Source organism: Ictalurus furcatus, chromosome 4 (assembly GCF_023375685.1).
Source record: "Ictalurus furcatus strain D&B chromosome 4, Billie_1.0, whole genome shotgun sequence".
In the NCBI taxonomy this organism is placed as follows: domain Eukaryota; kingdom Metazoa; phylum Chordata; class Actinopteri; order Siluriformes; family Ictaluridae; genus Ictalurus; species Ictalurus furcatus.
In genome coordinates, this window is record NC_071258.1 from 24,297,610 (window position 1) to 24,318,493 (window position 20,884).

Consider the following 20,884-nt stretch of genomic DNA (forward strand, 5'->3'; position numbering starts at 1 on the left):
CAGAAGATTTACAATAAAGCTGCATACAGTAGCTGATGTGATTATATTTTTGAGCATATCTGTACTTTAAAGCGCAGCCTATTTGTATCTGCGCTTGTGTTCGGATTTAAACACAGAAGTGGGTGTGGTCTGTACTAGAAGGTGGGTTATTTTATTTATTTATTCATTAATTTTTTCATGCTAACCATACTATTATACCCTAGAAACACTGTAACACATTAAAAAAGTAATTTTTATTCACAAATTATAGCAACAAATAGCAATTTGCCGAAAATTACTTTATTCAGCTCCTGAACCAGATGCCCTGTGCACCTTTCTTGCACACCTGTACAATGTTACCCTTAGTAACTCCTAAGATGCAGTATTGTCAAAAGTATGTGCATATCTGACCATCATACCCATATGTATTCTTGTTGAACCTCCCATTCCAAAAGTTGTTCCCCCACTTTGAAACTATAACAGCTTTCACGCTTCTGGGGAGGCTTTCTGCTAGTTTTTGGAATGTGGCTGTTGGAATTTCTGCCCATTCAGCATTAGTGAGGTCAGGCACTGATGTTGGATGAGAAGGCCTTGTGCAGAGTCAGCGTTCCAATTCATCCCGAATGTTTTCAGGGGAGTTGAGGTCAGGGCCCAGAACAGGCCACTTGTGTTCTTCCATATCAACCTTGGCAAAACATGTTTACATGGACTTTGCTTTGTGCACAGGGGCATTTTCATGCTGGAACAGGTTTGGGCTTTTGAAATTGAAATTGTAATGCTACAGCATACAGAGACATCTTATAAAATTGTGTGTTTACAATTTTGTGGCAACAGTTTGGGGAAGAACCACACATTGGTGTGATGGTCAGGTTTCCACAAACCTTTGCCCATATAGTGTACAGTTGTGGTTGGAAGTTTACATACACTCATCATGGACATGGCTGTCATGGCAATATTGGGCTTTCAGTAATTTCTTTGAACTTTTCTTTTTCTGGGGCAGAATGATTGTACAACATACATTTTTAATAATAAAAAATAATTTGGTTCACAAGTTTTAATTCATTTGGCGTTTTCTGTAATCAACATAGGACCAAAATTATACATACAGGGTCAAAAATATACATACAACAATGGTTCTGAAAGTTCCAAAATGTCCTTTAATTTGCCAAGACCAAGGCCTCTTAATTTCCTGTTAGTGATAATGATTGACTACAGCTGGCAGCTTCTCTGTACCAACATAAAAATGGTTTGTTTGACAGCACTCATTGGCTTGACCAACACACACTATGCAAAAGTCCAAAGAGCACAATGCAGATCTGAAAAAGAGGATGGTTTATTTACACAAATCAGGAATGTCTCTTGGAGCCATTTCTAAACAAATTGCAGATTCCAAGATCATCAGTTCAAACAATTGTATGTTAGTACAAATTATTGGGAAGTGTAGCCACTTTGCCAAGGTCTGAAAGAAGACTCAAACTGTCACCCTCAGCTGAGAGAAAATTGGTTTGGATGGTCAGGAAAAACCCAGGAACCACCAAGCCACAGGCTTGCCATGAACTGGAAGCTGCTGGAACATCAGTATTACCTTAGGATTACCTTAGAATTATACAGCAAAAACCATCAGCCAGACAGTTGAAACTTGGACACAATTGGGTGTTCCAGCAGGACAATGACCCCAAACACATTAACATTAAGCTTTTGGAATGGCCTTCCCAAAGTCCTGATCTCAACCCTATCGAAAATTTCTCGACTGTGCGTAAAAGTCGAGGCAGGGACAAATGTAATTGATCTTTACCAATTCTGCCAAGAAGAGTGGTCAAATATCCAACCAGAATTCTGCCAGAAGCAGGTTGATGGCTACCAAAAGCGTCTGCTCGAGGTGAAACTTGCTAAGGGACATTCAACTAAATATTAGGTGTGCTGTATATATATTTTTGACCTTGTATGTATAATTTTGACCTTGTATTGACTACAGAAAACCCCAAATAAATTAAAACTTGAGATCCAAATTCTTGTTTTTGTTTTTTTTTTTTTTATTAAAGATGTATGTTGTTCAATCCTTCTGCCTCAGAAAAAGAACAGTTCAAAGAAATTATTGAAACCCCAATATTGCCATGACATTCATGTTCCTGATGAGTGTATGTAAACTTCCGACTGCAACTCTATGTCATCAGCTCCTATATAAATAACCTTCTGAGAAAACTTGCACTTACCTAAGACTAAGATTACCTGCTATGTCTGGCACCCTGGTATACAGCTAACTATAGCTGCTGTTGACTCTAAAGGCATAACTAATTTCGTGTGTTGAAGAATAAAGTGACCTATAACCAGCGGCAGCATTAAGACAGACATCTACCTTATGTATCTGCCTGGTTAAGTGAATAATTCTGTTTGAGAGTATGAAACATGAAATTCTGAAAAATATGGCACACAGCTGTTTCAAACAAAATATCATTTTATTCATGTCGTAAGCCATGGTACAAGGTTATACGGTTGTAATGACGTGGAAATATTGAGAATGGGATTAAAATAAGATAATTCCTCATTTAAGATCTAACAGGTGCAATATGTTTTAAAATTATTTATTTATTTTATTTAATTTAATTAATTTATTTATTTATTTTAACACAAATTCATACTGCAAAAGGAAATCCTAGCTCAATTTAGGAATTATTACTTAAGGATGAAATCTCAGGTTAGGAAATCCAAAAGTAGTAGATAATCAATTTTCCACTGTTACTTAGCAGTCAGTGATTCATGAACAGCTGTTAGACAAACTGAACAACACAAAGTGTTATGGAAAATCTGAAATGGCTCCTAAATTGATATATGGTCTGCTATAAAGGTTGTAAATGCCATTATGCAGGAGTGTACAATTTCAGATTCAGCCACAGTTGTATTTTTATTATTTTATTTTATGTTGTAAAAATAGAAAAGTAAAAACGTCTCTCCAAATTGAAGCAATTCGTGGAGTTGCCAATAAGCATTTTGCCATTGAAACACATCACATAATTTTAGTCAGCTTTTACAAGCGTTTCGATCGTTAAGTTTCTATTTTGTGTCTTGCAATATAAACCAACATAGTACTATTGCTAGTTGATGTTAGCAATCAAGTTGTGCTACACAGTTGTCCTATAAACAAGGAAAACAGTAAAAACCTAGAAGTTAAGGCACCATTAGGGTTATCTTAAAGTAAGGACAGCTTTAAGGGATTTTGTCCAGTTAGTATGCTTCTTTAATCTTCTCTTTAATCTGGAATTAAGATAATAAAGCACTTCTTAAGTTAATGAGCATCCACTAAATGCCGTAAATGTTTTTTTTTTTTTTTTTAATTATGAATTGTTATTCTGTACATAGCCATTGTCCTAAACGAGAACCTGCCTGTGGTTGTCACGGCTAAAAATCAGATGTAATAGGATAATACAGCTCCAGGACTATAACACCTCAGTTCAGGTAACAGTTAGACTCTGAAGACAATAATAGGACAAATCCTAACCTAGACTACATCAACAGGTGTTTTAGGGCCAGTACAAAGACACTAGGAAAATGAGAATGCCTGCTACATGAATGCAACTTACTGTATATAACAAATGTAAAAAAAAAAAAAAAAAAAAAAAATGGAGAATTTAAAGAGGTGCATCTCATAGTCTGGAATGAGTTCTATCCTGAAAAAGTATGGTGGACATCTTATCCTTTTACCCAAAGGATTTTATAGTAATCCTTCAAGGAGTTCCCTATCTCTTTTAATTTTTTAATTGCTAAAAAGCTTCTGTTTTGAAACGAATATTGAATTAAATGACTGTGACCTGATTTAAAACCATATCTTCATGCATGAAAGCGCTGATCAGCTAATTATTATTATCATAGGCCATTAAGTAATGTGTAGAAATCAGTTACAAATGATCCCTGAGGGTTTGATCCATGAGAAAATGAATTATTTCAGCTCTATTGCTCTCCTTGTAATACAGTTGCAATCAAAATGATTCAACCCCCATTGCAAATCAGGTTTATTGTCAAAATTTACAGATGTTCAGCTGTTTGCAATGAACAAATCAAACAAAAGCAAGTTAAATAGTTCAACACAACGAATGCTTCAAGGGGTTTCCCCAAATTCAGCTTGAAATCCACAACCTATTTGAGTATTGTTGCTACCATGTGCATCCCTTCATGGCCACAATTTACCCATCTTCTAATGGCTATTTCCAGCATGATAATGCACCATGTCACAAAGCAAAAGTCCTCTCAAACTGGTTTCATGAACATGACAATGAGTACAGTGTTCTTCAGTGATCTTCCCAGTCACCGGATCTGAAACCAATAGAACATTTTTGGGATGTAGTAGAACAGGAGATTCGCAGCATGAAAGTGCTCCTGAAAAATCTGCAGGAATTGCGTGATGCGATCATGTCATGGACTAGAATCTCAAAGGAATGTTTCCAACATCTTATGGAATCCATTTCATGAAGAATTGAGGCTGTTTTGAGAGCAAGGGGAGGCCCAGTATTAGTACAGTGGTCCTAACATTTTATCTAACTGTATTTCATCAACTTCAACCACAAGACACAATTGATTATTTTCTTCTCCCTTACACTTCTTGCACTCTCCATTACCCTCTATTTCTCAATCTTCAGTATAGTGTAAAAATTGTGCCTGTTACTTCATTCATTCCTTTTCAGTAACCACTTTATACTGATTAGGTTTGTGGTGGGTCCAGAGTCTATCCAGGAAAACTGGGTGTGAGACTGGAATACACTATGGATGGGATGCCAGTGACACTCTGGACAAGATGCCACTCTGAATGGGATGTGCAATGGACACAGACATTCACACCTAGGGGCAATTTTGAATAGCCAATCCACCTGCTGGCGTGTTTTTGGGAGGTGGGAAGAAAACCGGAGAACCTGAAGAAACCCTTGTGAACATGGGAAGAATATGGGAACCTCCGCACAGCCAGTAATCTGACCTCAGGATCGAACCAGGGACTCTGAAGCTGTAAGGAGGCAATGCTACCTGCTGTGCCACTGTGCATAAAGTAGCAATGTGAATAGCATTATGAGTGTAAATTATAAAACAGCAGTGGTCATGTCAATATGTATCTGTGTGGATGAGTTATATGGTGTGGAAGTGAAGGGTGTATGAACAGGATACATAGATCTCAGTTTCACACTATCATTTTTCACAAAGCTAAACACTGGAGCTGTCTCAGCTTTAAATAATCGATTTGCGTAAAATAAGGCTCAACTTTGGGAATCCTTAAATCAGTGTTTAATAGCTGATCAAGTAAAGACACCTGACTGTATGACTGGAAACTGTGTGTAAGCTAAAAGGAATTCTAAAGATTGTTTTTGCACATTTATTGAGAATATTTTAAACAAAACACAGTTCTGAGCTTTCTGGTTGTGAATACAACATTATTTGGTTCCCAGGGTGATGGTTTGTTGTGGTGGGTGTGTGTGTGTGTGTGTGTGTGTGTGTGTGTGTGTGTGTGTGTGTGTGTGTTTGTGTGTGTGTGTGTGTGTGTGTTAGTGAAAGAAAGAAAATAAAGCTTTTGTTCTCACTGAAGCCCTGGACAACAATTGTTTAAAGCCCTTGAGAGTTTTGGAAACGAGGGATGTGGAAACTGTAATAAAACTCTTTCCCCCATTGCTTCTCTCCACTGTGTGTGACTGTGTGTATGTGTTGGGGAAAAATGTGCCCCAGGCTCAGATAAGCTTTTCTCTAGTGTCCAATCTGTGAAAAGAGGAATGGCTTGGACGCATAAACACGTCCTCGTCTAGCTCCCTTGTTGCCTGGATACCTGGACGGGCTTTAAAAGAGAGAGATCATAAAAGAAAAGTGTTGTGTAGATGTGTGTATGTGTGTGGTGTGTGTTTGGATTCACCACCAGCAATGCTACAACTGGTGGCTGCTACTCTTGTTCTTTGAGGACTTTTTCTCTGTCTGATTCTTAGAAATGCACTTAGCGTTGTGAGAATTTAAAGGAGTTTATATTCCCATCTGCCCAACACTTAAACTTTTTTGAGCTTCTTCGCTAAAGAGCCTTGCGAGAAGCTTTCATGTCCTGGACCCACTTCACACAAAGAGTGATAGGTAGGGAAATTTTTTCATTTATGTCACTTTAGACTTCATTGATTTCTATTGATGCCTTTCTTCAAATGAATTATATAACGCATTAACATTTAGATATTCTGTGACAGTAGCTGATTATTTGTTGTTTAGAATTTTATGATCGTGAACAAAATGTATAATTTGGTTCTATTTATTAGTGCTTTTAGAAAAACTTGTGTGGCCCTTTACTTTATGACCTTGATGCTGTGGTGATATTTGTTGTGTAATCCTATACAGTAGTGTTTTTTTCTTTTCAAATTCCTGTTCCTCTAGTCCATTTTTGTTGATTAGACTCATTATTAACACACATACAGTAAACAGGGTGTGTTAATATGTCAGTATTTTCCAACTCTTTTATTAATATCAGTTTGGCTTTTAATACTGTATATCTAATATCACAGGTGTAATTTTGCTTTGAAACATCATGGGGAAAGAAACACCAGCTTAAGAAACAAAAGCATTTCAGTTGCCTGTATGATCATGGCTCCCAGAAAATCCACATCAGCTTTATAAATACTCCCAGTAAACACTGAACAGTGGATGGTTTGAAAGTTTTAACATGTACTTTACAGCCTGTCATAAGGAAAGGGAAAGTAAACCAAAAAACTTGATTCCGCAGGCTGTTTTAAATGACAGCTACAGCTTTTTGAAAACCTCACTTTATGTTTGCATATGCCACAATATCATGCTGTAATTTTTGGTGAATAAAATTTAATATTGTCTTGTATAATGCAAGCATTTAGGTTTGCAGGAAAGGAAACATTCTAGAAACTTTCTAGTGCTATTTTAATTTCTAGATGCCAGGATATGAGTTTTATCATAGAGGAGACATATTGAGAAGTGTGAATAAGGCTTAAACATGCTATTTTATTATTTATTTATTTTTAGAAAAAGCTTAGATAAATTTCTGTGGCAAGCTAATATATAAGACTACACTTTCAAACAATGGTGCTGATTAAATCAGACATATCAAAGTGTTGGGGACCCTGTTATGCTTGTTTAATATGCATATTTAATATAAATGCTCTAGGTAACTGAAAAATTTGGTTAATTTTATTGCCTACATGCATGCTTATACAGCCATCTATAGCAAAAAAACAAAAAAACAAAAAAAAAACAACAACTATATCCTTTCCACTAAATCTGCTTCTACAAGTGAATTCGACTGACAGGAAGTCACATGAATTGATAATTATTGCATAATACTGTACATACCATACCATATACTATTACTAAAATTAGTATGCAGTATACTAGTGAAGTATGCGCTATACAAGTATTACATTTTGAACACAGCCTCAATGATCCCTGATCTAACTACCAGAATGACAACTTCATGGGTTTATGGGTATTAAAACAAAATTAAAACTGATATGTGCATCTAATGCAAGTATTCTTACTTTCAAGCACATCTTTGATGACAAAGGACAATTTAATGACTTAAGACTGTGAGCCGACTGTGTTCCATGGCAAACTTCCAGAGAAATTCACCCTTTGGCTGATCTTTTGAAGTCCAGCATTTTTTTTGGATCGAATCTTTATAATGAATTTATCTCTAATGGTCCACCTTGTGATAGTGGAGTTATGGTCGCAGGATTTGTATGAAGCTAATGGGGAACTGGATTTTGATATTATTTGGAAGAATGTATTTGTTTCATCTAAAAAGTTTGCTCACCAGTTGATTATACATTTTTTTACAAAGATTTTATATAACTCCTCAATTTCAAATGAAATGTATTGCTGAAAAGTTGTGTTCCAAATGTTCCTCAAATGCTGTTGCCACCTTTTATTCAGACATCTTTGGGAAATTGCTGCAGACGTCTTGTCCTCTATTTTAGAAAAAAGATTTTCCTATATCCCCAGTATTATTCTTACTCAGAAATGACTCATCTTTCAATCTAAACCCTCTTCACAAGAAAATACTACTAACTTGCTGTTGTTAAAAAGACAGTTCTAAAATTTCATATTAAGCCTATTCCTTCTTGGAAGTCTGAGGTTATTCATTTTATTGTTTGCATCTCTTAGGGTTTTTTTCTGTTCCATTTTTTCTCATTTGTTATGCTAAAAAAATCTGAATAAAAATATATTCACAAAAAATAACCCTAATATGTGTACATAATTTATAGTCAAGGCATCATAGAAGTATTGATTCATTAACTTCAACACCTCAGTGTTGTATCTCTGTCTAATCTGATGCTGAGCAGAAGAGTTGGTCTCTTTGTGAACTTTGCCATTTTCCCCCAAAGGAGTCGCACGCTTGTGTCCTCTAGGCCTTGATTGACAGCTGAAACCATGGCAACAGTGAGGGAGGTGGAGATGCTTGAGAGTCGGCTGAGCATAGAGGACTTCATCAAGATGCAGAGCCTGTTTCAGGTGAGATCAGTGAGCTTTAGAGGGGAAGATGAGACAGTGTTTTAATGTATGTGTGTGTGTGTATTTTATAAGATGTGTGTGTTTGAGTGAGTGAAGAAGCTTGGATTATGAGGTTAGAGAGTCCTTAATCTTTCAATTTTATTTTATTTTTCATCTTACTTTTGTTTAGGAAAGCAGGTATGGAATTTATAAAATAATGGAAATAAATAAAAGACAACCCTAAGTAGTTCCTTGCAAAAATTCAGCAGTACACAATATTTAATAATTCAAAAATAGTGAATATGGCATGATTAAATAGAAGGCTTATTATTATTATTATTATTATTATAATTATTATTATTATTATTATTACTACTATAAAACACACTTTAATAATTTGTATATCATCATTTTAATTGTAACTAAAAATAAAGAATAGGTGTTGTACGTTGTTCCAACTGGAAAACTCTCATAACTCATAGAATGACTTTTTTGAAATCAATAAGTCAATAAGTAATAATAATAATAAAAAATACATTAAATTAAATAATGATTTGAAAAAATCCTTGCAACTATGATACTTTTATTTAATTATGCATTTCTATCAGTTTATAGCAAATGGCTACACTATTTCAAGTGATTATTTATTTCACAAATGGCATTCCATAAAATCCAATACCCAGTGGTTATGCTATATGGAAAGAATTACAGTTTAGCATATACATAAAAACCTTACATTCAAGTTTTATTAGTAGATACATGGTGTTACAAGAAAGCACTTTGAACTACCCCTTTGAACTTTTGCACTGGGCAAAACACTGACAACAATAATAGTAATTATCAATAACAATATTTGAATTACAGCAGCTTAGTGGAACAAAAGGAAGTATTATTGCCTCACAGCTTCTGGGGTTCAATTCTGAGCTCAGATTATTGTTTTACATGTATTCCCTGAGTAAAACAACAGCTTTCTGAAACAGAAACAGTTCTTTGACATTCAGTCTTCATATCTTACTAGAGTTATTCTTATGTTTCATTACTCCAGTTGCAGTATAAGAACCACTTTGACCATTTTATTTGAATTCCAGTCGTGTAATGGCTCTGGTGATCCAGTGCCCATGCAGCGAGAGGAGTTTATAGACCAGTTCTACTCCATCATTGGCCATGGCTCACGGGAGGAATATGAGTGTTTATTTGACAGTGTGGACGTGTCTAGGGAGGGCTCGGTGGACTGGCATCACCTAGCATCTTACCTTCTTCTGGGACTTTCAGAGAAACAAGAGCAAGCTACAATGTCTGCAGTGCCATGTTGGTGCCCACCTCGCCTTCTACGTGCCCCTCACAGAGGGCAAATCCAGAGCCTGGTAGCTCTGAGCACTGGCCGCTACCTGAGTGTGAGTAAAGAGGGCATGATGGCTGTGTGGGCTGACAATCTAATGCTGCTCAAGAGCCACAAGCTCCACAATGATTCAGTCAAACCCAAAGACCTCTGGGTTACAGGCATGGTGGTGCTGCCCAATGTCCACAAGGTAAATATATATAGAGAGGCATATTCTGCATATTAAAGTGTAAGGTACTAAATATTAAAGTTTAAGAGAATATCTCATTATTATACTTTGCAAAGTCTTGCTCCAGCACTGATCACCTAATCACGTCAGCCTCTGGTAAAATATAAATAATAAAGGCTGTAGGCTTTCAAAAAGCCTGTATCCTGTTTCCTCATTCCCCTTGAGAACTGCCAGGGCATCATAGTGGTCCCGAAGCTGGGAGTAAGGAATATATGTTGCTTTGAAGACCTTGTCGAAATCATAAAGACCCTTGAATCATACGTGTCTATAAATACACTTGGCCACTTGACCACACATACACACACACACACACACACACACACACAGGTGCACCCATTTATCCATTACCACACTCCTTCTCCTCAACTCTTGGTCTGCATGGCTGTCGTCCCAGAAGCAAGCCTCTTCTAAAGATGATGCACAAGAAAGCCCGCAAACAGTTTGCTGAAGACAAGTAGGCTAAGGACATGGATTACCGGAACCATGTCCTGTGGTCTGATGAGACCAAGATAAACTTATTTGGCTCAGGTGGTGTCAAGCGTGTGTGGCGGAAACCAGGTGAGGAGTACAAAGAAAGTGTGTCTTGCCTACAGTCAAGCATGGTGATGGGAGTGTCATGGTCTGGGGCTGCATGAGTGCTGCCGGCACTGTGGAGCTACGGTGCATTGAGGGACCCATGAATGCCAACATGTACTGTGACATACTGAATCAGATCATGATCAGTATGCAGTATTCCAGCATGATAACGACCCCAAATATACCTCCAAGACGACCACTGCCTTGCTAAAGAAGCTGAGTGTGAAGGTGATGGACTGGCCAAGCATGTCTCCAGACCTAAACCCTATTGAGCATCTGTGGGGCATCCTCAAACAGAAGGTGGAGGAGCACAAGGTCTCTAACTGCCACCAGCTCCATGATGTCGTCATGGAGGAGTGGAAGAGGACTCCAGTGGCAACCTGTGAAGCTCTGGTGAACTCCATACCCAAGAGGGTTAAGGCAGTGCTGGAAAATAATGGTGGCCACACAAAATATTGACACTTTGAGCCCAATTTGGACATTTTCACTTAGGGGTGTACTCACTTTTGTTGCCAGTGGTTTAGACATTAATGGCTGTGTGTTGAGTTATTTTGAGGGGACAGCAAATTTACACTGTTATACAAGCTGTACACTCACTACTTTACATTGTAGCAAAGTATCATTTCTTCAGTGTTGTCACATGAAAAGTTATAATCAAATATTTACAAAAGAAATGGATGCATTTGCTATTATGAAAGTTTAAGAGAGGAAGTGCTTTTGCTTCTTCTATTTGTACCTGCTGTGCACAGGATAAATAGAAAACGAAGAATCCTGTTCTGATTAACAGCAGCTCTGCTTATTAAATCTACATATGGTGGCTCAGTGGTTTAGGCTCCACCTGATCAAAAGTTCAGGGTTTCAACCCCCTAAGCAGGTACTTATCTGCTCCAGGCATGCTGTTCTGCCTTATCTGCTCTCAGATTGACCCTGCTCTCTGACCCCAACTTTATAATAAGTTGGGATATGCAAAGAAATAATTATTTCACTGTGCTTAATGAACTATACATTTGTAATGTGTACATGTGTAAGTAAAGCTTTATTCTTCTCTATATTACAGCTTATACACTGCATATTTTTTATTAAAGTTTCAGGAAGCCTGTGCTTTGTATTTTGCTGCACCTAGACTTTGGTAGCCTACATTTTGCCAATTAATCTTAGAAGTGCCTCTTCTTTTTTCTATGAATAAATCAAAATGTAATTATATTAAAATCTAGATTGAAACCATTTTAGTTTACGTTCCAGGAAATTTGAATGTAATTATTAGGTGGATATGTTGGATAAATGGATAAGTTTTCTGTTATCTAAAATTTGTACAGGCATTAGTTTGTTGTGTTATGTCAATAAAATATTTCTGTTGCCTCTCTTTCTCTCATGTCAGCATGAGTTATTTTGTATGTGTATATGAAATATGTACTGTAATTTTCTCAATCTGTCCTCTCTTCCCATTCCTCCATTAGCTCGCTGTTTCCTTCACCAGTAAGGAGATATGCTTTTATGATCTGCTCTCTAAGCAAGAGTTCAGCTGTCAGTATAAAATTCATAGCCTGCATCACACTCCCATCTGCCTCCATTATTGGTATCATCCTGAGAGACCTGGACATGCTGTGCTTAGCTTCGGAGATACAGCAGGACAGGTGAGCTTTGAAATGATTTTTTTTCCAACAGGAAGCTTTATGTGCTTGGCTTTATTGCTGTTCAATTCCTTTCATCTCTTATTTCTACCCTGCCTGTGTGCACAAACCTGCTATGAGGAGAAGTCCTGAGTATGGAGAGGGCTACTTGGGGCTCGGTTTTCATCAGTATTTTTCATACTGACAGGAAGAGGAAATAGATTGGATTTTATAATGTTATAGTTGTAAGTTACAAAGACTTATAAAGAGATTATATGATTTTTTCAAATTAGCTGACAGGTGTCTATAATTTTCTTAAACCACGATCCCTCTATCAAGACTTAGGTCAAAATATGTAATCTCAGTTCTGAATCAACCCTCATCAGACTCAAGTTGTAAAGTTAATCTGAAAGCGATCACAATAGTTTACACTAGACGTATTTATTCTTCACTATTGTCTTTACTCTTGAACCACTACATGCCAAACATATGTAATCAGTTATCAAAAAGTAATGACTGATTTATTCAGTTGATTGCTATTTTACAAGAATAATCTTGCTGTCATAAATCACACAGAAATTAAATCAATTTGAATATCCTGTTCACACACCATTTGTTTAAATTCCACATGTCGTTCAAAAAAGAACATATACAAGTGTGTACAGATGAGTACTGGTGGAAGGGGGTCAGAGGTAAGAAGTAAATACTGTGGGAAGACAGATCTGACTGGGAAGTACACGGGGAAGAACATGTGTGCACAAGTTTCTACAGTTGAGGACAGGGTGAGGACAGATAAATACGGTGGGAGGACAGATGTGTACATGTCAAGAGTTGTATAAATGACAGTGGGTAAGAACATGTGAGGACAGAATGCAGCTGTGCGACTGGTTTTCAACCTTCCTAAGTTCTACCTAATTGCTACACTACACCCTCTGGCTTCCTGTAGCTGCCCGTATCAGATTTAAAACACTGATGCTAGCCTACAAAGCCAAAAACTAACCAGTACCCACTTACCTCAAAGCAGTTATCACACTTCGCATGGCCCCATGGCCCCATGCTCCCTCCAATCCTCTAGCACCGCTCGACTGGTCCCACCATCAGGGTACAAGGAAGGCATGCATCAAGACTCTCTCGTCTCTGTTCTGGAGAGAAACCTATAACCTAGGAGATAGAATGAATTTTCCTAGAATTTCATAGATGTCCTAACAGCTATGTCACTGGCTGTCTTCAAACAATGTCTAAAGACCTACTTCTTCATGAAGTATTTGAATTAGCGCATCTATCTATCTATCTATCTATCTATCCATCCGTCTTCTATACCGCTTATCCTTTCTTCAGGGTCACGGGGAAACCTGGAGCCTATCCCAGGGAGCATCGTGCACAAGGCGGGGTACACCCTGGACAGGGTGCCAATCCATCGCAGGGCACAATCACATAGTGTATCACATACATAATTCACATTCTGTGGATTTATGCCAATCAGCCTATCATGCCTTTGGACTAGGGGAGGAAACCGGAGTGCCCGGAGCACGGGGAGAACATGCAAACTCCGCACACACAGGGCCACGGTGGGAATCAAACCCCCAACCCTGGAGGTGTGATGTGAACGTGCTAACCACTAAGCCACCGTGTACCCTCTATCTATGTATCTCTCTCTCTCTCTCTCTCTCTCTCTCTATATATATATGTATGTATGTATGTGTATGTATGTATGTGTATATATATATATATATATATATATATATATATATATATATATATATATATATATATATATATATATATATATATATATGTATATGTATGTATGTATGTATGTATGTATGTATGTATGTATGTATGTATGTATGTATGTATGTATGTATGTATGTATGTATGTGTGTGTGTGTGTGTGTGTGTGTTGTCTGTGTGCTTATCTTACTATATTACCTCCACAACAGAGTTTTTAGACTGGTGGTATTCTTAGTACGTGACCTAGTGAACCAGAATCAGGATGTATTTATTGATAAAGACTTCTTAGCACTTCTATAAGTCACTCTGGATAAGAGCATCTGCCAAATGCCATAAATGCAAATATAATGAACAGGACAAGGAATCCCAGTACAGAACAGATGAGGACGGATGAAGGCCTTCCAATTATTCACATGTCTTTACTTGTAATCACCTACAAACACCTGTCATCTCTTGTACTCAATTGTATACATCTGTCTTCTTCTATACCTGTTTTCATCTGTAGCAGAAGAGGCATTATGTTGCATGGGTGATCATCCCCAAAGGTGGGGGAGTTTGGGGATGAGCTAGAGAGATAATGACTAATGTGGCATGCCTGAGCCTTGATTTCCCATGTATATTTATGTGATGTATCTCTCGTTCTCTCGCTCTACCTGAACAGTGAGCTGATCATGTGTGAGTGAGATCAAAGCAAAGGGAAAGCAACAAGTGAGCTAGAAAGCTGCAATATGATTTGAATAGTTTTATGTTAGACCATACCAAGGCCAAAAGCACCAATAAAAAAACCTCACGCGTGCTCTTGCCCTGGTTCTGCGGGGTGTTCTCTGAGTGGAATATGGTCAAGATTGTTGCTTCACTTTGACACCTAATCATTAGATACTTTAGATGTTTGAAGTTTGCTGCAAGTGCAGGATATATAAATGGTATTATGCCAGCTTTTACTGTAAGTCCCCTGCCCTCATGCACATATTCACACCTGTCCTCATTTGTATTCCCTTTTAAAAAGATCTGTTAAAAGCTTCAAGCTTATTGCACATTCATTGACATGTGTTGTCTGCTTTTGGCCTTCGTGTGTTAGTTTTACAGTGTGTGTATTTTGTGTGTGTTTGAGGTGAGTGCGATGTGTTTTAGGTCAGCAGTAATCTCTCTGTTCGAGAGGCCAAGTGCGGGTGTGGAGCAAAATTCTGCCCTCAATATCACCTGGAGTGAGTTACAGCAGAACCGACATCAGTGCTGTTACACCGTGACACACAGCGCACATGCAGCTCACTGGGTCAGGAGCGGTAAGAACCACATTGTCTGTCCATCCTGTCTGTCGTTGACGAAGCAAAACTCTGCCAGCCTTTTGCTTGCTAGTGTGAATGCAAGGTAGTAAAAACATGCAGTTATAGGACACAGAGACAAACAGTGTCCAGAATGACAGTGTCCCTGTTATGTTTTAACTCATTTCCCTTATGGGGACCTGGCCATCATTTATCAAAATTGTGTAGAAAAACTTCTTAAACTATAACTTATACATAAACTTTTGAAGTTTTGTATGCACAATACAATTTGGATTTATCGAATGTGCCTACAGATATCATACAAACAAGTGTATACAATGAAGCTTAACACTTTGATTCTGATGAACGTATTTGTGGGCATTTTTGCAATTAGTTTTCAAGGTTTCATAACTCAGGAATTGTTTATGGTTCAGAAATAAGACACACATTACTGGAAAAACAGAAGGTCTTACCCTTTAAAGTGGCTTTGTTCTGTTAGTAACAGTGTCAGTGATTAATCTGGTTTTGAAAATTCATAAATGATCAATGTTGTGTTCAAAATGCTCAGAAGTGACAGTCCTCATATATTTCCTCATGTGTCCATATCTGTTCTCACCTTGTCTATTTTGTACTCCTGTATGTGTTCTCATCCTCCATTAACAGACCAGACACAGTAAGAGAGTGAGAATCCATGTTTAGAGGCAAATTCTTAAAAAAATACAGGCAGAGTCAGATAACATGTACCAATAATCAAACTGATAAGGCAATGGTCAGAACATTAGTGGCCAGGATATAATAAAGCCAAGGGGGAATCCAGAGAGTAATCCAAATAAACAGACAGAAAGTCCAACACAGGAAGCAGAGACAAGCAGCAATAAACAAGGCTTAGAACTTGCACTGTGGGATTAGCAAGCAAACACATAGTTTACTTAAACATAGGGTGCTTCCCAAAACTCTAGTCGATGCCTCCTTGATTCCTTGATCCTACCTCCTTTAGTCTGTCATCCTTAAGGACGCAGCAATTGTTCTCATTCACTCAGAGGAATAAATTGTTTCTGAAATGAAAACAAAAATCTAAGCTGAAACAAAGGCAACCTGAGTAAACACAAAATACAGTTTTTAAATGATAATGTTATTTATTGAAGCAACAAATTTATCCAATACCAACTGGGCCTGTGTGAAAATGTATTTTCCTCCATAGTTACTAATTCCCAAACTCTATGAAACTGCATTCATAATGGGGTTCAGCTGGACTAGATGCAACCAGGTCTGATTACTGCGAACACCATTCAATCAAATCAACACTTAAACTTAAACTTAACTTTTTCAACAGCATGAAGTTGGTTAAAACGGCTAAGTTGAGAGAAATTCCAGAAATTATGAGGAAGAAGGTGGTTGAAATGCATTAGTCTGGGAAGGGTTACAAAGCTATTTCAAAGGCTCTGGGAGTGATCTCCAAATGGAAAAACTCGGCACAGTAGTCAACCTTCCCAGAAGTGGCCGAGCTTCCAAAATTCACAGCAAGCAAGAGCACAGCAACTACTCATCCAGGAAGTCACAAAAGAGCCAAGGACAACATCAAAGGAACTACAGGCCTCTCTTGCATCAATAAAGGTCACTGTTCATGACTCCACTTTCATAAAGACAAAACACACTTTTATGATCCTCAAACCTTTTGGGAGAATGTTCTGTGGATTTATGAGTCGAAAGTGGAACTGTTTGGAAGACAGGGATTTGGTGTAAACCAAACACAGAATTCCACAAAAAGAACACCATAGCTACAGTCAAGCATGGTGGTGGCAGTGTGATGGTGTGGGGATGCTTTGCTGCTTCAGGGCCTGGGCAACTTGCAATAATTGAGGGAAACATGAATTGTGCTATCTACCAGAAAATCCTAAAAGGAATGTCCGGTCTTCAGTCTATAAGTTGAAACTCAAGTGCAACTCGATTATGCAGCAAGACAATAATCCAAAGCATTAGAGTAAGTCCACCTCTGAATGACAACCCCCCCAAAATTAAAGTTTTGGAGTGGCCTAGTCAAAGTCCTGATTGAACCAATTTTGAGATGTTGTGGCAGGATCTTAAACGGGCAGTTCATGCTCGAAAAGCCTTCAGTGTGGCTGAACTAAAGCAGTTCTGTTGCTACGGTACCGCCGGCAGATGGCGCTGTGGCAACAACGTGCACGAGCGGCTTGAGAGCGTGCACATGCACGTGATTGAAGTACACATGGACGCTAAAGCTGTGTCAAGTGTTGCCAGCTGTCGACAATCAAGAGACTGGTTACTTAAACCCCTCGCATTGCTGCGCACATCGCGTGGCATTAACCTAATGTCAGGTAAAGTAAAGTAAAGCAGAGAAAGGACTACTGGTGTAAGGACTAACAGAGAAAATGACGGAATGAATAATGGTGCCAGGTTGTGATGTTGCCATGCTCTGTCTGTTTTCCTGTTCCTTAGCTTACGCTTTGCTAAGAGTGTTTATGTCCTGCCAGAGTTAAGATTGTGTATGCCCTGTCCTAGATAGGAGTGCTTCTCCCTTGTCATAGTTAAGTGTTTATGCCCTGTCATAGCTAAAAGTGCTTATGTCCTATCATGGTTAAGTGTTTAGGCCATGTCATAGATAAGAGTGCTTCTGCCCTGTCATAGTTAAATGACGTGTTCATGTTCTAGTTACATGATGTGTTCATGTTCTAGTTAAAGGATGTGTTCATGCTCTAGTTAAAGGATGTGTCCATGCTCTAGTTAAAGGATGTGTTCATGCTCTAGTTAAAAGATGTGTTCATGCTCTAGTTAAAAGATGTGTTCAGGCCACAGTTAGATGTGTTCATGTCTTACTTTAGAGGAGTGTTCCTGCCTAAGTTCAATGTATGTTTGGTGCATGAGTTAAGCTACTGGTTCTAGGTATAAGCCTGTCCTAAGTTTTGTGCTTCACGTTTCAACCCGAGTTGAGGGATAGGTTTTTCATTGTAAGTCTTTAGCGTGAGTTCAAATGAAGACTGTACTCTTGCACTTACTTCCTGTCTCCAAGTCCTGCTTCGTAACAGAATGCCACGCCAAACCATGGAAGTAGCAGGAGAGCTCATGGTCGGGAGATGCTCGGATTACTAACCACGTTTCCTCTCAGTCCAGTTTCCACAGAGGACAGCCACCGAACTCCCGCCGGTAATACATGGGTGGGGACACCACCCGTTGTGGTTCCTGTTCCTCAGCCAGGTGTACTTTGCCAGCCTGGTGCCCCCCAAGCCTATCAAGAAACAGTGGCTGGGCTTCCTAGTATCCCGGTTTTATGGCCCGGCCCGGGATTGGGCAGAGCAGCTGGCCTGTTCAGGGTCCAGTGCCCTCCACGACATCACCCGGTTCTCTGAACTTTTTCTGAAGGTATTCTCACAGCCAGGGCAACTAAACCGCCTGGATGTGCTGGAGAGGGGAATTGAGGTGACGGAAAAGGAGAACTGGCCGTTCCGCCTCTATTATGCATGGCTAGACTGGATAGAAGCAGCAGCTTCGCCTCAGGTTCCAGTCAACATGGTGGAGAGGACGTCTAGATGCATGTCTGAGGGCTGCGGGAAGGAGACCAAGCTACAATGCCCTACCACCAAAAAACTGGGTCTCCAGGAAGCATTCTACTGCTCAAAGGAATGCTTCAAGAGCACCTGATGGGAGCATAAACAATTACATTGGCGAGCCGTGCAGAGATCCAGCCCAAGGTCAAAAGTGCGACCTCAGAGCTCCCATCAGAGGTCAACCAGGTGGCCCCAGAGCCCCAACCTTAGACCTGTGGGGGGGGTCTCAGCTCCAGAGCTCCAGCCTGAGGTTAACCTGGGAACCTCTAGGCCCCCGTCTGAGGTCAACTTGGTAGCCTCAGAGCTCCAGCCAGAGACCCGCGGGGAGGTCTCTGCCACTGAGAAAGCTGCCCTGCTGTCCTGTCCTGCTGAGGAAGCTGTTCCACCGTCCTGTCCTGCCGAGGAAGCTGTCCCGTCCTGCTGAGGAAGCTGCCCCGCTGTCCGGCCCTGCTGAGGAAGCAGTTCCACTGTCCTGTCCTGCTGAGGAAGCTATCCTGCTGTCCTTTCCTGCTAAGGAAGATGTTCCACTGTCCTGTTCTGCTGAGGAAGCTGTCCCACTGTCCTGTCCTGCTGAGGAAGCTGTCCCACTGTCCTGTCCTGCTGAGGAAGCTGTCCCGCTGCCCTGTCCTGCTGAGGAAGCTATCCTGCTGTCCTGTCCTGCTGAGGAAGCTGTTCCACTGTCCTGTCCTGCTGAGGAAGCTGTCCCGCTGTCCAGCCCAGCCGAGGAAGCTGTCTCGCTGTCCAGCCCCGCTGGGGACGTCGCCCAACGTTCCAGTCTTGCTGGGGACGTCACCCAACGTTCCAGTCTTGCTGAGGACGTCGCCCAGCATTCCAGTCCTGCTGCGGAAGGCACCCCGAGCTTCTGTCCCACTGGGGGTGGTGCTCTGCCTGTCTGCTGCCTGGCGGAGGCCACCCTGTTTTCCGATGCATCAAGAGACAGATTACACAGGGGCCCAGGACCCCGTTGGAGGGGGTTTTTTGGCACTCTGGGAGGAGCGCCTTTGGAGGGGGGGTTCTGTTACGGTACCGCCGGCAGATGGCGCTGTGGCGACAATGTGCACGAATGGCTTGAGAGCGTGCACGTGCATGTTATTGAAGTACGCATGGACGCTAAAACTGTGTCAAGTGTTGCCAGCTGTCGGCAATCAAGAGACTGGTTACTTAAACCCCTCGCGTTGCTGTGCACATTGCATGGCATTAACCTAACGTCAAGTAAACTAAAGCGGAGAAAGGACTAATGGTGTAATGACTAAGAGAGAAGACGACGGAATGAATAATGGTGCCAGGTTGTGATGTTGCCATGCTCTATCTGTTTTCCTGTTCCTTAGCTTACACTTTGCTAAGAGTGTTTATGCCTTGCCAGAGTTAAGATTGTGTATGCCCTGTCCTAGTTAAGAGTACTTCTGCCCTGTCATAGTTAAGTGTTTATGCCCTGTCATAGCTAAAAGTGCTTATGTCCTATCATGGTTAAGTGTTTAGGCCATGTCATAGATAAGAGTGCTTCTGCCATGCCATAGTTAAATGATGTGTTCATGTTCTAGTTACATGATGTGTTCATGTTCTAGTTAAAGGATGTGTTCATGCTCTAGTTAAAGGATGTGTTCATGCTCTAGTTAAATGAAGTATTCATGCTCTAGTTAAATGAAGCATTCATGCTCTAGTTAAATGATGTGTTCAGGCCACAGTTAGATGTGTTTATGTCTTAGTTTAGAGGAGTGTTCCTACCTAAGTTAAATGCATGTTTGGTGCATGAGTTAAGCTACTGGTTCTAGGCATAAGCCTGTCCTAAGTTTTGTGATTCACATTTCATCCCGAGTTGAGGAATAGGTTTTTCGTTGTAAGTCTTTAGAGTAAGTTCAAATAAAGTCTGTACTCTTGCGCTGACTTCCTGTCTCCAAGTCCTGTTTCATAACATCTGCAAAAAAGAATGGGCCAAAATTCCACCACAGCGCTGTGAAAGAGTATCTCCAGTACTTATTTATAGTATTATTATTCCTTACATTTTTATTTAGACTTGCTACAAATGGTAACAAAAAACTGTTCTTCTGTTCTGTTAATCTAGTGATGCTATAGGCTATATCAATAGAATGGGCTCAGTTTAGCATCCAGTCATTTTAGTGTAGCATAAAGTCAAA

At 39.7% G+C, this 20,884-nt stretch overlaps 1 protein-coding gene across 4 annotated transcripts in view; it reads left to right on the forward strand.

The window, feature by feature from the left end:
- Positions 1-5,518: 5,518 nt before the first annotated feature.
- The window catches only part of LOC128606891 (WD repeat-containing protein 49-like), a 58,491-nt gene continuing 43,125 nt past the window's right edge, over positions 5,519-20,884 (forward strand). For 2 of the 4 annotated variants that reach the window (XM_053623419.1, XM_053623418.1), the window contains exons 1-5: positions 5,519-6,069; positions 8,334-8,460; positions 9,528-9,968; positions 12,041-12,217; positions 15,036-15,207. In XM_053623419.1, coding sequence (XP_053479394.1) covers positions 8,380-8,460; positions 9,528-9,968; positions 12,041-12,217; positions 15,036-15,207 — 871 coding nt within the window. In that variant the 5' untranslated portion in view covers positions 5,519-6,069; positions 8,334-8,379. Of the gene's footprint in view, positions 6,070-8,333; positions 8,461-9,527; positions 9,969-12,040; positions 12,218-15,035; positions 15,208-20,884 lie in introns of those variants that run through there. The other 2 variants (XM_053623421.1, XM_053623420.1) reach the window with 2 other exon arrangements.